Genomic DNA, 16806 nt, shown 5'->3' with positions numbered 1-16806 from the left:
TTAAGGGTAAAGAGTTAATTTCCTATTATTTGTGTACAGATCAACCATTTGTGGATAATCTACAGCACATTATTAATCCCAAACTGGGTCCCCATTCTTGCCCTGGCACATAGTGACTCTGAAACTCCTCCAATCTCAGATGTATTTAGGGAATGGAGATTACATTTAATATTTTCTTTAGTAAAAAAAATTTTACAAAGGTAAACATCTCTTGTAACCTTGTAACCCCTCCCAAACCAAACATCATATCTATCTATCTATCTATCTATCTATCTATCTATCTATCCATCCTACAACTTTCATTTGTGACCCCTTTAAGTAAAGTTGATACTGAACAATGTGAATTTACAAAACAGGTAAACTAACAAAACTTTTTGTCACTAAAAAAAAAAAGATTCTTCACGTTTTGAAAGGAAACCCAAGCATTTCTTTAAATGACAAACTCCCCATGTACATTAAAAATGAATCAAACTAGGAGGAGATTAATTCAGAAAGAAAACTTTCAGGCACATGTTTCTTGCATAAAGCCACATGCTTCTACAACACATTCTAAGACCAAGTAGAGAATTTTTTTTAAATTTTTTTTTAAAAGATTACCTGTCCACATCAGTGGAGATAATTGAGAAGAGAAGGCTTTTTGCTTTCTTTTCCCTTTTCCTAAAGGAACTCCCATTTTGCCTGCTTTCACTCTTCTGAAATTCAGTGGCAGATGTGATTAACTATGCTGTTTGTTTCTGTCTAAGCAGCTTCACCTAAAGCATATTACTAACCTGATGAAAAGGCTAAGTCCCTGACTCTTCTCTCTCCTCAGCCCTTTGTCCCTATCTCCCTTTCCTTCTTTTGCCCCCTTTCCTCCCTGTTTCTCCCCTTCACCCATGATGAGAACAAGCTAAGGTCAATGTGTTGCTGTCCTGGGCAGCTGGATATGTTTGGACCCAAGACAAGGAACCCGATGTTTCTTCTGAACTTCGGATCCTTTGGGAAAGAGAGGGACTCAGGCCAGGTCTAAGGTAACTTACCTGGGTTTGCTAGGCGGCTGCTGGTGGGACCCAAGATCTGATAGGGATCTAAGCAAAGACACCAAAGAACATTTGCTTCAGTTTTTTTTTGTTTTGTTTTATAGTTCATAAACATGAACTTAAGTCTCTGTGGGTTTCCACTTTTCTTGTACTCTCAGAAGAAAGTTTGATCTGAGGAAGTTTTTCTGCTTTCCTCTGCAGACCTCAGATTTCTGGACAATGGTCTGTCATGGTTTGTGCATCAGCAATAACATAGATATCACTAAGGATACCACTACCTCAGACTTCATTTTGTAACCCCCAGCTTTGGTTAATGTTAAATCATTTTTTCCTTCTTCTTTATTTGATCAAAGTCAACTTTTATGCAGCTATCTCTTTGCTCCCAATTGAAAATGACCTGTATTCTCTAATGCTAACTTTTGATTGAAATATCTGGCTAATGTTTCATCTTGTAATAACAATAATAATAACAATAATAAATGTAAAGTTTGCTCATTAGCTGGGTTTAGAGAAATTTTAATAATTGCTCGTCATTAATGATTCTAATTTAGCAATAACAATGTTATAAATTTCTCTTTATTCCTCTGATATTTTGGAGAAATTCCAGGAGTCAAGAAATCGAGGTTCTAATTCCAGCTTTGCCAGGTAGCTTAATCTGTCTGGACTTTCATGTCCTAATCTATAAAATTAGGGGTTTGAATTCTAATGCTCCTTCCAACTTCAACATCTGGCAAATCTGAAGATAGAACATTAGCTGGCTAATGTCAACATTAGCCATTGTTTGGATCTAAGTTTTATCAGTCCAACCTTTTGGGGATTTCCATCTATTTAACATATGCATTATTACTCAGTTGTGAAAGATCCCCAAAAGGTTGGAAATCTTTTCCAGTGGTACAAAAATGTGTGGGTTTATAGATGGCTGTAGATTTTTTTAAAATGAACTATCAGTTATAGGACCCTGGGGTTAGAAAAGAGTTCTTCAGGTTACTTTATCTCTTCCTCTCTACCTTTACGCAGCAGTAGAACTAGACCATTTGGGGCAACTGGTTCTGATTTTTTCTTAACTGGGAGATCCTCCAAATTGCCTTTATGGCTCTTGTTAGTGTCTCACAATTCTCACAATCAATAAAATCTTTTTCTTTTTTTCTAAACTCAAACTCTTCCTATTGAAATTTAGGTTTATTTTCTCTTGTTCTGTATTTAGACATTAAACAACATTCATAATTTCCTCCCACCAAAACAAATAAGTTGTTTGTGCTGGGGAAAAAAGCTTGAGATAGTTTGGTGGGAGGGGTGGAACACTACTGCTATTTTCAAATATTTGAAAGACTGTCCTGTGGAAAGGGGTGGGTGTATATATACACATACATATACACATGGGTTTGTATTTTACATATATATATATACACACACATATACACACACATATACCATATTTGTGCCATTTCCTTCTCCAGCTCATTTAAAGATGAAGAAACTGAGGCAAACAAGGGTTAAGTGACTTGACCAGGGTCACACAGCTATATGCAGAATATAGTTTGACTCCATAACAGCTGACTGTGCTGAAACAATGACAAACATGCAACATTGAGCTAGTACTTAGACATCACAGTTGGTTACCTGGTTGAGGCCGTTGCTGTTCAGTATTCTTATTCATGTTTTGTGCACCTCCAATGGGAGGACCTGTAACAAGGAGGACAGAAAAACAGCTTAATTAGAGCAGGTCCACGAGGGCAAAGAGGGAGATCTTACTGGTTACCTTCTAGGAGGATGGTATCACTAAAGAATATACAGTGTTTTCTCAAAGGTGACAGGCAGTATAATGTAGCATAGAGGTGTCAAACATGCCACCACAGCACTCCATGAAGTAGATTATAATGCAATTGGGAAACATTTGACAAAATAAATGAAAATACAATAAAACATAAGTAGTTAATATGTTGTTTTCCAAGTTAATATACCACCAGGAGGGATCCTTATGTAGCCCCTGTTTCTTTTTGAGTTTGACATGGTAGTGTTGTAGACAGCTGACTTCAAAGCTAGGAAAACCTGGGTTTAATTCCTGCCACAGACACATACTGGATGTATGATCCTCAGCAAGTCATTTAACTTCTCAGTGTCCCAGATAACTCTCTAAGAGTCATCATTTTATAAGGTGCAGAGAAGGTACAAAACTGCACTAGTAGAGTGAGTTTCCTCACCTGGGAATTCCCTATACCAGTGAAATCACAGGTTTAGTATTTATCCCTATCCTGTCCCATAGGTAATTATTCTAGCAGCCAGGAGTGTAGAACCATACTCAGGAGACCTGGCTTTTGAACCTACTTAATTTGGAGTAATTCATTTGTGGGAACCACTTTTCTGTGTATAGCCTCTATCCTCATCCATATACCACTACATGGGAAAACACCATGATGCCCGCAATTGCCTAGTGACCAGTGAAGTAGAATACTTTTGATCAAGGGTTTGCCTGCTACACTTTTCTCTTGCCCCAGAAAGATAAGGTCCAGACTTTCCCGCAGGTTAACATCCCCTTGGTGGACACATCAATGACACAGATTTCCTCCAGCTTCTCTCTAGCGTGTCTATTCCCTGCTTCACTTCACGCCTTTTCCTAAACCCAAATATAATCATGAAATGACTAAACGAAAATCCCATTATCTTTTGGGGTTGGATATTACTAACAATCTCTATATTTGTAATTAATTTTGCTTTTACAATAGAACAGAATTTCAACTCGTTTAACTTTGCTTCTTTTCCTACCCCAAATTCCATTACTGCCATTTCCCAATCCCAGAAAAATCTATTTCTTTCCTAATGAATAAGAAGATAGTTACTTACTTTTGGTGAGGGTTGAATTCATGTTATTGCCCCATCCTGCTCTCCTGACTGATTCGTAAGAAGGATCTAATTCAAAAAAATAGCAGAGAAAGCTACCTTAAAATTACATTTTTTCCTTCAAACAGCAAAAGTTGTTGCACGAACAATGTCAAACCCACTAGAATGCCAAGAGTTAGCACCTGGGGGGAAATCTTTGCTTCAAATATTTCTGATAAAAATGTAATCCAAGATATAGAGCAATATTATACATATATTTAAGATCAAGAGCCATTCTCTAATAAATAAAGAATTAAAAGATTTGAACAAATAATTTTAGTAAAAAATTGTTTGTCAACAACCATATGGAAAAATGCTATAAACAGCAGCAATAAGAATAAAAAGGAGGAGGATGAGAGGAGGAGGAGGAGGAGGCGGAGAAAGAGGAGGAGAAGGAGGAGGAGGAGGAAAGTAAATGAAAGCAATCTTACCCATCAAATTGGCTAAGATGAGAAAAGATGGAAATGTTCAACATGGATGGATTATGTGAAGGTAAACATTAATACTCTATTGGTTGAGCTATGAATTATTCTAATTATTATTTAAAAAATTGGAATTTTTTGAGAAAAATAACCAGAAACTGTTTGACTTTGTTTTCTATAAAGCCCACTATGGTGAACATAACCCAAAGAAGTAAAGAACAGAAAGAAAAGTGCTAGCCCACTATGGTGAACATAACCCAAAGGAGTAAATGACAGAAAGAAAAGTGCTACATATGACAAATCATTTCTAATAGCACTCTTTGTTATATTAAAAACAGGAAAGAAAGTGGCTGCCTATTGATAGGAGATTGGCTGAACAAACTGTGATACATTAATATAATGTAACATTATTGTACCATAAGAAACACTGGGGGCAGCTAGGTGGCACAGTGAGTAGAGCACTGGCCCTGGAGTCAGGAGGACCTGAGCTGAAATCCAGCCTCGGACACCTGTCACACTTACTAACTGTGTGACCTTGGGCAAGTCACTTAACCCCAATTGCCCTGCCTTCCCCCCTGCAAAATAAAAAAAGAAAGATTGAGCTTGAGGAGTTCAGAAAAACATGGGAAGACTTGTATAAAGTGACACAGAAGGAAGAAAGTAGAAACAAAAGAACTATATATGTAATACCTACATTAATGTAAATGAAAAAAGTCTAGCATGTAGTAGATTCTTAATAAATAATTCTTGATTTGGCTTGACAAGAACATAAAAAGGGTAGTCAAACTCATACCAATTGCAATGAGCCATTTTTGCTTGGTTCAAAGAATGAAACACATGTACCTCTTCTTGGTAGACAAATAGTGGACAATGGGGAGGGCCATATATGTTTGCTTCATGTGTCAGTATTGCTTAATTGTTTTCCTTTTTTACAAGGGAAGGCATAGTATAACACGATATGATTTCGAGGCAAAGAAAAGAAAAGAAATCACTTAAAATAGGGGAAAAAATTTCATTCTTCTTCAGAGCTCTGATATAAAGATTATCTCAAGAGTGAACGGAAGAAATTTAAATTAATCCTGGCTCAACACTCTCTGGATTCTTCCACTTCCTCCACCTACAGGTAGCTCTCATGCTGCTGTCTTATCTGGTGAGTTCCCCCAACTCCTCATTTTTCCCCTTGACCTTTCGGTGCCATCTCCCCATTTAGAATGTAAATTCCTCCAGGGTAAAACCTATCTGATTGCTGCCCAGTGTCAGGCAGACAGGAAATGTTTAATAAAAGATTTGTCTATCAAATTCAACTCATCAAGTATTTACTAACTAGGACTGTGCTCAGCAAGATGTTGGGGTATTCAGAAGTCTAAGCTCTCCAGGTGCTTATGGACTTGCTCAGAAGAGAAACTGGACATGTATAAAATAGAGAAAGATTGTTCCTATTGACTCTAAAGGGAAAAAATACAGCAGTGCAAAAAAATGGAAATGGTTGAGAACAAAACCCTTGAAGAGGAGAGATAGTGGGGCTTCAAGATCTCCACTCTTCCAAAGAACCATCGTTTGCCAGCCAGTGAGTCAGGCTTCTTTGGTGTATTGTGAACATATCATGGAGTCTTAGAACATTCCAGATCCCCTTTGCCACTCCGCTCCCTGCCCCTCCCCTCTTCCCACAAAAGGATAAAGGATGTCGTTGCTGGCAATTGTGGTGAAGAATGGAAAGAGGCTAGAAGCGTGGATGGACAGATGATTTGACTAGTGAATGGCTTGACGGAGGGGTATGGGAGGGGTACCACTCCTTAGGGCACCATGGCAAGTTCTTGGATATATCAGACTCCAAAGAATTGTTGCTGTTCAGTGGTTCAGTCATGTCCTACTCTTCATGACCCTGAGGACCATAATATTTCCCATGGGGTTTTCTCAGCAAGGATACTAGAGTGTTTTGTCATTTCCTTCTCCAGTGGATCACCTTTTGTCAGAACTCTCCACCATGATCCATCTGTCTTGGGTAACCCTGCACAGCATAGCTCATAGTTTCATTGAGATATGCAAGCCCCTCCACCATGACAAGGCAGTGATCCAGGAGGGATTCAAAACAATTGGAAAAGAGTATTTCAGTTTTTCCCACTCTCATCTAAACTATCCTGGGGGAAAAATGCTGAAGTCATACATTTGAAATCTCATTCTGTCCCTAGAAAGACATCCCCTTGGCTTCCAAATCTTACTGGTTGAATGATAAGAGATGAAAGTCAGGGGTTCCCCTTTTGTTCCACTGGCTCAGGTTTGCCAAGGACAGAAAAGTAACAGAGCGGACATAGAGGACTGAGCTCCATTGAGACATTCAGCAGGAATAGCAAAAGATTTCATGAATACAGAACTCTGACTTTCAAAGTCTTTCTCTGAACAACAAAAGAAACCATAAAAACCATTGGAACAAATGGAGCACAAACCTCATCAAACACCAGCCTGACAGAATGAAACAAAAACCATTTCCAATTACCCCATTCCAAGCCCCTCAGACAAATTAAAATAAGAGTCAGGGAGATGGGTAGGCTCATCCGATTGCTTGTTTTCATTGTTTCTGGTCTGGAAGAGCCAAAAGACAAGGACAATTTTCTTATGGAAAAATCCACGTGCAGATGTACATTCCTTATGGCTTTGGAAAAGCCAGTTCAGTTTTAAAATTATAGTCTTTTAGTTGTTGGCATGAAAAAGAAAACAGAAAGTGAGGAGGGAGGGGGTGGGTAGAGTGGGTGGGGAAGGGAAAAGAGGAGAGAGGCAAAGCTCGGCTCATTTCACTCGTCTGTTTTTATTTTTATTTGAGTTTTCCCCCCATAAAAACCACAATTCCTCCTGCAAATAGATTCTTCTTCTTGCCTTAAAAAAACATGAAAAACAAAAACAAAACAAAACCAAAAAACTTGTTTATAGGCTGGAAATAAAAGCTCTGATGAGACATTTTCTGGGATTTCTTGCCTAGGTCTGAAATGCTTGTGCAATGCTGCTGTGAACAAAAGAAAAGGTGAGTTTTTCTAAGGGTCGGATCCTTTTTCTTGGGGGTGGGAGAGAAGTATAAGGAAGAAAGAGTAGCTGGGAAATAGAGATATCAATTTAATATATTTATTAAGCACTTATAAGGATGTCCTGACTTTAACTCTCTGGACCTCAGTTTCCTCATCTGAAAAAGAGAAGGCTGGACTAAGTGTCCTCTGAGGTCTCTTCTAGCTCAAATCCATGATTTTATGGGCAAGGAATGTGGAGGAATACAAAGAAATAGAGCTCCTGTTCTCAAGGTGATTTAAGATTTCACTGGGGAGAAAAGGAACACAAAAATGAAAGATGTGCTTGTGACAGAGGACAGTATAGGATGAGTGCCAAATGAGTGGTACAAACAACACATACTACAAGAACACAGGGGAGAGAGAGATGAGACAGCTTCAGGGCAGATGGGGACAATGGGAGTGGAAAAAGCGAAATTCAAGAGCCGTTTTATCTATTTATTTATTTTGGTCTGGCCTTTTTTTTTTTTTGAGATCTCTATGTAAAGACTAAGATTGAGGCTGTGACCACCACCATCTTACTTATTCCTTTTTACCTCGTTCTGTTTTTTTTCCTCCATCTAACCATGGCCCCGGAAATGGAGTTTGAAATTGCTTTAGTGCTGTTTTACCCAAACAAGTAGATTTAGATCCCACAAGGTGGCTACGTGGATGGTGGGCATGGCTGGGCTACAGAGGGGAAGAAGAGGATGTGAGGGAAGAGAGTTTAATCAAGAAATTAATCATCGACCAGCATGCATTTACTAAGAGCTTATTGTATGCCATGCACTGTGTTGAGCACTGGGGATTTACAAAAAAAAAAAAAAAAAGAGTCATTTCAGTCATATCTGATGCTCCCTGGCCCCATTTGGGGTTTCTTTGCCAAAGACACTGGAGTGGTTTGCCATTTCCTTCTCCAGCTCACTTTACAGATGAGGAAGCTGAGGCACAACAGGGTTAAGTGACTTGCCCAGGGTCACACAGTCTAGTAAGTGTCTGAGGCTGTATTTGAATTCAGGTCCTCCTGACTTCAGGTACAACACTTTATTACACTGAACCACCTACAAAAGGCAAAAACAGTCCCTGCCCTTAAGAAGGCTTATATTCTAATGGAGAGGGCAACATGTAAATAAATAGCTGCATACAAGATACATACAGAATAGGTGAGTGGTAACCTCAGAGGGGAAGGCTGTAGCAGCTCTAGAAGAAGAGAGGAGCTAGTTTACAGAGAGCTTCATAGGGGTCTTGGGGACCCTGTGTTGGAGGGTTGGGAGACCATGAATCTCAGATACTAGTTTGATCCTCAGGGTGTGTCTGCTCCATGAAATGGTGTCTAGAGACCCAGACTGGGATTGTATAGAGGTTCAGTAGAATCAGCGAATACATGAGAATCTAGAGGCCAGGAATGAGCTAGACTGTAAGCTCCCTGAGGGCCAGACACCTCATCTTATTTAAACTCATTACCCTGCTGACAGCAGGTGCTTCATGAATGCGTGTCGATGATAATGATGGATGATGAGCAATAATACTGGCTCTTCTAATGACTGATAATCATAGAATGTTAGGTCTGGGAGGGGTCTTAGAAATTATTTAGCCTAACCTACTTATTTTACAGGTGAGGAAACTGAGGCCTAGAGAGACATGGCCAAGGTGACAAGGATAGTAAGGAGACACAAACTTTTACATAAATTGCATGAGTGAAATAATTTCTCTTTGCCTCAGTTAGTTCATCTGTAAAATGAAGTGTAATGCCACTGGTTATCTTGTGAGGGACAGCTTTTGGGGGAGGAATGACAAAAGGGCAATGCCTAGATAACAGTATGTGAAAATTAAGTCCTGATTCCACAATAAAAAGGCAGAGAACCCAAGAAACCTAATCGGGCCAAGAAATAGGCACAGGGGACATCTTTGGCTGGGAAACAAACAGCGAAAGTGAGGACCCGAGATTCAAGATTCAAATAACATTTTTTTTAAATCCAGATCTGTGATTTTATAGGTAAAAGAAATTCTCAGTAAAAAGAAAAGAAAGAAAAAAAGCTCCTTCTACTGACGCTGACCTTCTATCATTTGGCAACTTCAGTCTTAGAGAGTTGCCTGAGGCATTGAGAAGTTAAGTGTTCCTAAGATTCACACAACCTGTAATGTTTCAGAGATGGGACTTGAAATTAAGTGTTTGAAATTATTGACAAGGTTGCTTAAGGTATCCCAGGGAAGATGGGCTTATAGGTTGTTAATTCAATTCAATCTGATTTAGCAACCATTTGTTAAGCACCTGGTTTACCTGGTTTAGGGTAACCAACAGGCCTCAGACCTGTCAGTGAGTTAGAGGGATGTCTACCCCAAGCATGTGAAGACTTCCCCTGGTGGAATGGGTGGATGAGACCAGTTTGTTCTAAGGACCATGAAGGCGGCTGAAACAGGCGCCTTGGAACGTGTAAAACTTGCTTTTCACCAAAAAAAGATGAGGGCCTTGGGAAACATTCGGAGAAATCCTTTGCAGTTCCATGAATCATCAGAAGATCCCAAGACTTGTGATGCTCAGAGGGTGGGTACTTTGAATCAGCAGAGGAGACAACTCATCCCAGAAGACTGGGGAAATGGGCTGCACTAAGATTTCTCTTCTGTTTCTCCAATCTGATGCTAGGAAAAGTTTGTGCCCATGGGCCAGGGTAAAGCCATCTCAATGGACAGAAAGATAACCAAGGTACCATAAGGACAATAATAGTTTTCTGAGAGAGGTCATGGTCAACTAGGTGGTGCAGTGGATAGAGCATCGGGCTTGGAATCAGGAAAACTCATCTTCCTGAGTTCAAATCTGGCCTCAGACACTTATTAGCTAGCTGTGTGACCCTGTGCAAGTCATTTACACCTATTTACATCAGTTCCTCATCTGTAAAATGAGCTGGAGAAGGAAATGGCAAAACAGTCCAGTATCCTTTGCCAAGAAAACCCCAAATGGGATCATGAAGAGTTGGATACAACTGAAACAACTGAACAGCACTGCAGAGATAGGTCATGTAAGTCTTATTATCTCCATTTTATAGATGGTGAAACTGAGTCTCAGAGAGCCAAAGTAGTTTGCTTATAGTCACAGAACTAGTCAGGATTCCCTCTTGATTCCACGTCCAACACTCTTTCTACCACACTACAATATCTAACCATTATACGTCTCTAAAGACTATTCTTCTATCCTAGTGGATAAGAAAAGTGGCTTCAAAAAGGTACCCAGGGAGCCTTTCCATTCTAGTTCTGAGACGAGTCTTTCTTAATATCCTTTAGTTTTCAGTGGTGAGCTATGTCAGGGGACCAATTGACGTCCGTTACTAAGTTGCGAGGAGTGAAGACCCATAATAGGTTCTACTGGAGCCAAGAGGAGTCTTATGTGAATTTAGTCCCTCAGAATTCTGAATGGTCAATGGATGAATGGATGTCATTATCAGGGTGAAGTCTGGGGCATTTTCAGAGACAGGAAAATATTGATCCTCCAAAGCTTTTCAGTAAAAGACTTGGGGTCTTTAGGAGAGATGCCCAGATTTATAAGATGATTTAGGTAAAATCCTGTCCTGTAGACAGGAAGAAGGTACTTCTTAGAGTGCCATCTGGTCTAACAATGCCAGGGAAGGTAACAAGGAAGTGGCAATGATACAGAAACCATTCAGCCATCAGTGTGACTGGTAGGCTAACTGTGAATTTAACAGAGCAATAAACTACAATGGCACATGCTGAAGGGTGGTGTTTTTAGCCAACATGTAGCAGATTGAAGTGTGTAGTCAGTGGGACAGAGACCACAGATCTCCCAGTGGCCTCGTCATTCATATGCATATGCATGGGAAAGCCTCCTGCCAATACCCACATCTCTGGACACAAAGAATACTTCTCTATGCATTTATTTATTCAATTTATCAAAAGCATGCCATGGACCTCAGGGCTATTGGGATACATGTACCAAATGCAAAAATTAAATTAAATCCAGTGGCTAAAATTGTGATTCCAAAGAAAAAAGCCTCAATACAATTGGCTCACAAGCCAAGACCGAAGAACTGAGGTCTGGCAGCTTGCCCTGGAGGTCAACAATCTGGTGTAGCTTTGCAGATAGGCATGAGAAGAGTTCAGAAGACAAACATTTTCCAACAGCCCACCAAATCTGCATTTGCTCCACCTGGGCCCATCACCTCACCCACCTGCCAGATGTATAAAAATCCTTACTATTCCCTTATCCCCCATGAAAGAAAACACATACAGCCAGTACCTTAAATGCTCCTAACCAAAGTGAGTTCCCCAAATAAGGTGTGCTCAGTGTGGAAAAAACAGCAAGTCCTGTAATGGCCTCTATGGGTACAAACACTGTCAGTAGTGTCTTCTTCAAATACAAGGGACAGTCATTCACATATGTGTCTGTGCACATACTGAAACTGTCTCTTCAGGGAAGCTGAGACCTAAGATGTCAGCTATGGAGGTTTCCAATGTCTTTTTTTTTTTAAGCAACATCGGCTGGGGTCCATTTTTTTTTTTTGCTTTTTCACTGCAAATCATGCAAGATGAAACTGAGCAGTGTGGTCAGCTCCAGCCTCCAGACACACAAATAGAAACACGTCTAAGACAAAATGGAAAAGCCAGCACCAGGGAGCCAGTCCAAGGACTCACATTTCTGCAAAAACAATATCCCTCCTAAAGTCTGACGCCCAGCAGCTTCAAGAGTTCCTTGGATATTCATGGCCCATCAGCCAGCAGATGGAGGGACTAACTTCTCTGCCTCATCCAAAAGCTGCCTGAGTGTATGCTAAAGCAGACTCAGTTATGCTGTTTGCTTTCTGAGACGTGAATTCACATCATGACATCCTTAGAGGACTCTTCAAGAACATTTTTCAAAAGGGTGCTTATAATGGCAACCGGGGGGTATATCGTATAACTCTCTGGCTATTTGGGTCCAGAAGGTACAGCTAATGATTTGAAAATTTCTATGTTTATATCACAGACTAATGCGGAGTGTAGAGCTAGAAGATTCCTTAGAGGTATCTAGTCTGATGCCTTTATTTTATACGTAGGTTGTGACCCATAACTAAAATTTTAGACTCCAACAGACTGGGTTCAGTTACACAAGCCCCTCCAAATAATTTTTATGGCTTATGCCCCCATCCACTGTTTCCCCTTGATAATCCTGGAATCTGGCTTGTGTTGCTCTAAGGGCCCTGAGCTCCAATGCAAACTCTCAATTTAACGAAACTTCCAATGTGGGATAAATCTTATTCATTACAACAACAATGACCACAACCACAAGCACCAAGGAACCTATAAACAGTCAAAACAACTTGTTTCCTCTCCAATGGGTCTCTGCCTTCCATTGGGACTTACTAGGGCTTATAGTACTCCTATAGATGGGCTACATAGACATGCACAGATACACCCACCCTACAAAGATAAAGAGCTTGGGGTTTTTAGGGAGTCAAGCAATATTCTGTTCTTATGATCCTCTGCCTCCCTGGGGGCCTATATGGTCAAGGTTATGCTGGTAAATATTTCACAGCTGGCTCATGATGCCAGTGAAGGAATGCATCCAGGTTATTCCTCCACATTATGACTTCCCCTTTGGATCTCTGTTTGGCAAATGTTTCTTTCCTTCCACATCGTATTGACCTGTGTCTTCTTCTGGGGTCAGTTTCTCCTCTCCTGGTGACCCTTGTAGCTCCCTGGAGAGAAGCCTGGGCATCTACATGACCTCTCCAGGAAATGAAGTCCATCTCTAAGCATAAGCTCTCCACCGCCTGACCTCCCCTTTCTCTGTTTCTCTCTCTCTTTCTGAGCCTATGTGATCTTCCCATGTAAGGGCTTAAGCCTATAGATCCAATGGGTGAAGTAGCCCATTGGATCTTGACCCTGTGCCAGGGCAATGGCTTCAACCATGGGGCAATGTGAATGTGATACCTTGTCAATGAGAAACTAGAAGGAGGAAGGGACCAGAGATCCACTATATTAGAGTGGAGGAAATTGAGGCTAACAGACGTTTTTTAAGTTAAGAGAAGTTTGCTGAAGGCCAAAATTGTAACAAGCAGAAATTTCAATATTTAAACCCAGCTCTTCTTTCCAGTATACTATGGCTGCAGTGGATGGATTAATTAATGGAAAATTCTACCCTGTATCCAAAAATAATTGAGTGCTATATTAATGAAAGCTGGCAACCTCTTGACATCTGGGAATCCAGAGATAGGATTTAATATTTTCTCTCCTATATAGGAAGTCCCCAGAAGGACATGATCTAGGGGCTATGAGTAAGCCTGTGACTATCCTATGAGTGACCCCTCTCTTGGTTTCAGCTGAGGTCTGAGCTGTTTTCTGGTGAATACGGGGAGAAAAGTCAATGCAGATTCTTCTCTGACACACATCTGATAAGCCAACAATCCCTCCATTATCAGTTGTGTGGCCCAGAAGAATCAGCATTGGTTTTCCCCCTATATTCACCAGAAAACAGCTCGGACCTTAGCTGAAACCAAGAGAGGGGTCAGTCATAGGATAGTTACTGCTTACTCATGGATTCTTCTGGGCCACTTATCTGACAGGGCAACATTAGGGGCAGCGAGGTGGCACAGTAGTTAGAGTGCTGGGTCTAGAAGATTAAACTTTCTGAGTTCAAATCTGGCCTCAGACGCTAGGTATGTTACCCTGGGTAAGTCACTTGACCCTGTTTGCCTCCATGTCCTCATCTATAAAATAAGATGGAGAAGGAAATGGCAAACCACTCTAGTAACTTTGCCATGAAAACCTCAAATGGAGTCACGAAAGACTTGGACACGACTGAAGATGACTGAACAACAACACCTTCATTATATTTGGCTTTAAGTAATTGATTCTGACACTAAAGGGCTCATTAGATTCCAGGACCAAATCCCAAAGGGAGGGAAATCTGAGATGGGTTATTTTATTTTTCTTATGGGCTCCAAGTTATAAGGAAGCTTCTTTTGCATATTACCCTCCCACAAAGATCCTAGTGGAAATAGTCTTATGTCTTTATTGCTGAGAGTTTCCTGTAGATCCCAGAGCTTGGATAAGAAATGTGAGGGGAGACTTTTCTTTTTATTCTGAATCCCACAATTAACTATCTATAAGGCTCAGATTTATTAATTAATATCCAGGTTCAACCTTGCTTTGGAGACAAGGTCAATGGCATATTGATATGAGAATCTCTCTCTTCCCTTCATTCTCCTTTTCTTCCAGCCAAGTTCTATGCTTTCCAGCTTCCTTTTATGTATTTTCTTCCTTCATTAGAATGTAAGCTCCTTGAGGGCAAGGGACTATCTTATTCATTTTAATTTTTGTTCCCAGTAAGTAGCACCATACCTAGCACATTGCAAGTATATAATAAATTCTCTTTCTCTCTCTCAATCTCTCTCTCTCTCTCTCTCAGTCTCTCTCTCTCTTTCTCTCTTTCTCTCTCTTCTCTCCCTTCCCCCCATCTTCTCTCTTTCTCTCTTCATCTATCTTTCTGTCATTCCTTCATCTTTAAAATTATAGCAGCAGAATGAGTTTTCCCAGAATTTGATAGAGCCTACTGAGAGTGTTTATCCTTGTTCATCTTGGGAACGTTTAAGTTTTGGATGGAGAATAAGCCAGACAATCAACCAGCAGACCACACAATGTAGGAAGTGAGGTATGATACTGTGCTCAGGTCAATCCCATGACTGGGTCCATTCTTTTAAAACAATTCCATTGCGGGACATCCCTGGGAGTATACTGGTTCAAGGGCCATTCCTAAGGGTTGGGGGCCTTGGACTGATTATATAGTTTTAACTGTATGATTCTCTCTTATCTACACTCACTTTCATTATTTGTGTCCAAGGGATTAAGATTCAAATGAACACCCAGGGCAGCCTTGAAATGGAGGGAAGCAACCTGATGCAGTAGAAAGAAAGGATGCTGGATTTAGAGGTAGAGGACCTGGGTTCGTATCGTGACCTGACCATTTACTACCTGTATGACTTTGGACAAACCACTTCCCATTCCTAGGCCTCAGTCTTCTCAAATATAAAAAGAGGAAGTTGACCTAGATGACCTCTAACAATAACAGCGAAAACAGCAGCTAGCATTTATATAGTGCCTTAAGGTTCGCTTGGTGATTTACAAATATCATCTCATTTTATCCTCATAACAACCTTGGGAGTTAGGTGCTATTATTATCCCCATTTTACTGTCAAGGAAAATGAGACCGAGGTAAAATGACTTGCCCAGAGGCACATAGCTAGTAAGTGTCTGAGGTTAGATTTGAACACAGACCTTCCTGATTCTGGGATGGCTAGATGGCTCAGTGGATAGACGAGTGGACTTGAAGTCAGGAAGATCTAAGATCAAATCCAGCATGAGACTCTTACTAGCTTTGTGACCTTGGCTAGTCACTAATCTCTGTTTTAGGTGACTCAGTGGATAAAGCACTGCATCAGGAGTCAGGAAGACCTGAGTTCAAATCCAGCCTCAGGTACTTACTAGCTGTGCAACCCTGGCCAAGTCATTTAACCCTTTTGCCTCGGTTTCCTCATCTTTAAAATAAGCTAGAGAAGAAAATTAGTATCTTTACCAAGGAAACCCCATGGACAGTAGGGTCCACAGGGTCATGAAGAGTCAAATACTACTGAAAAACAAGTTCCTGACTCCAGCTCTCTATCCTGAACGTAGCACCATCCACTGTGACACGCCTAGCTGTCTAATGTTCCTTCTGGCCCTAAAGCTATGATGCTACCAACTAAAAGGGTGGTTGAAGGCTTGTGGGTGGAAAGAGGCACCCTTTGGGTGGGAATAGTGGTATTGGAGGCTAGGATTATGAATTGATTGTATTTCTCTATATGAGTTTCAGGGTTGTTTGTTTTAAGCCCTGGCTGGTGGAATCATTTCCACCCCCGCAGGCTGCCTGCCTGAGTCACTGCTCCACAGGCTCCCCAAAGCAGGAGGCCTGGAGGTGATTTGCCCACTGGGGAGGGGGCGGTACAGCTTTGATTCTATGTCAAAGCTTCAGTGTGTCTAGTGTCCCAAAGGGTAAAAGCAAGGACTTGGCTCCCAAGGAGAGCTCCGTGGGAGGGAAATATCCAGGCAAGGCTTTCCCTAAACTTTGGAGCGGGTAGAAAAAAACATCCTGGATCAGCTTTCCTTCAGCTTGGGATCCTATCCTGGCCTCCAACCAGCCCCTCAGTGTCAGCATCAGCCATCGGGTTGAGCAGAGCATAATGGAAGCACTGTTTAAGATATTATACGTGCAAAGAGTGGGGGGAAGGGATAAGAGAACGACCGATGAGAAAAATGCCCTAAAAAGCTAATTTTAACGAAAAAAATGTAAAGTGTTTAGAAGGCCGAATGGTGTGTTATTCAGACCCCACATCAAACACACAGTCACTTGGACCTTGGTGTTGCCTGCTAAGCGCCGACATTCAGCTTCTCTCATAGATTGGCTACATCTATATAGTCTGGTGAAAAGGA

General features: G+C 40.9%; 1 protein-coding gene across 4 annotated transcripts in view; it reads right to left on the bottom strand.

Moving 5' to 3' along the window:
- The window catches only part of FLI1 (Fli-1 proto-oncogene, ETS transcription factor), a 165093-nt gene that overhangs the window by 4400 nt on the left and 143887 nt on the right, over nucleotides 1-16806 (bottom strand). For all 4 annotated transcript variants that reach the window (XM_036745705.1, XM_036745706.1, XM_036745708.1 and 1 more), the window contains 3 exons: nucleotides 3861-3926; nucleotides 2640-2702; nucleotides 1020-1067 (listed from right to left, as the gene is read on the bottom strand). In XM_036745705.1, the coding sequence (XP_036601600.1) occupies nucleotides 1020-1067; nucleotides 2640-2702; nucleotides 3861-3926 (177 nt within the window). The remainder of the gene's footprint in view (nucleotides 1-1019; nucleotides 1068-2639; nucleotides 2703-3860; nucleotides 3927-16806) is intronic.

Source organism: Trichosurus vulpecula, chromosome 2 (assembly GCF_011100635.1).
Source record: "Trichosurus vulpecula isolate mTriVul1 chromosome 2, mTriVul1.pri, whole genome shotgun sequence".
NCBI classification, from domain to species: Eukaryota; Metazoa; Chordata; class Mammalia; order Diprotodontia; family Phalangeridae; genus Trichosurus; species Trichosurus vulpecula.
Note: the sequence above shows the minus strand (reverse complement) of the source record. Positions and strands in the feature narration are given on the sequence as shown.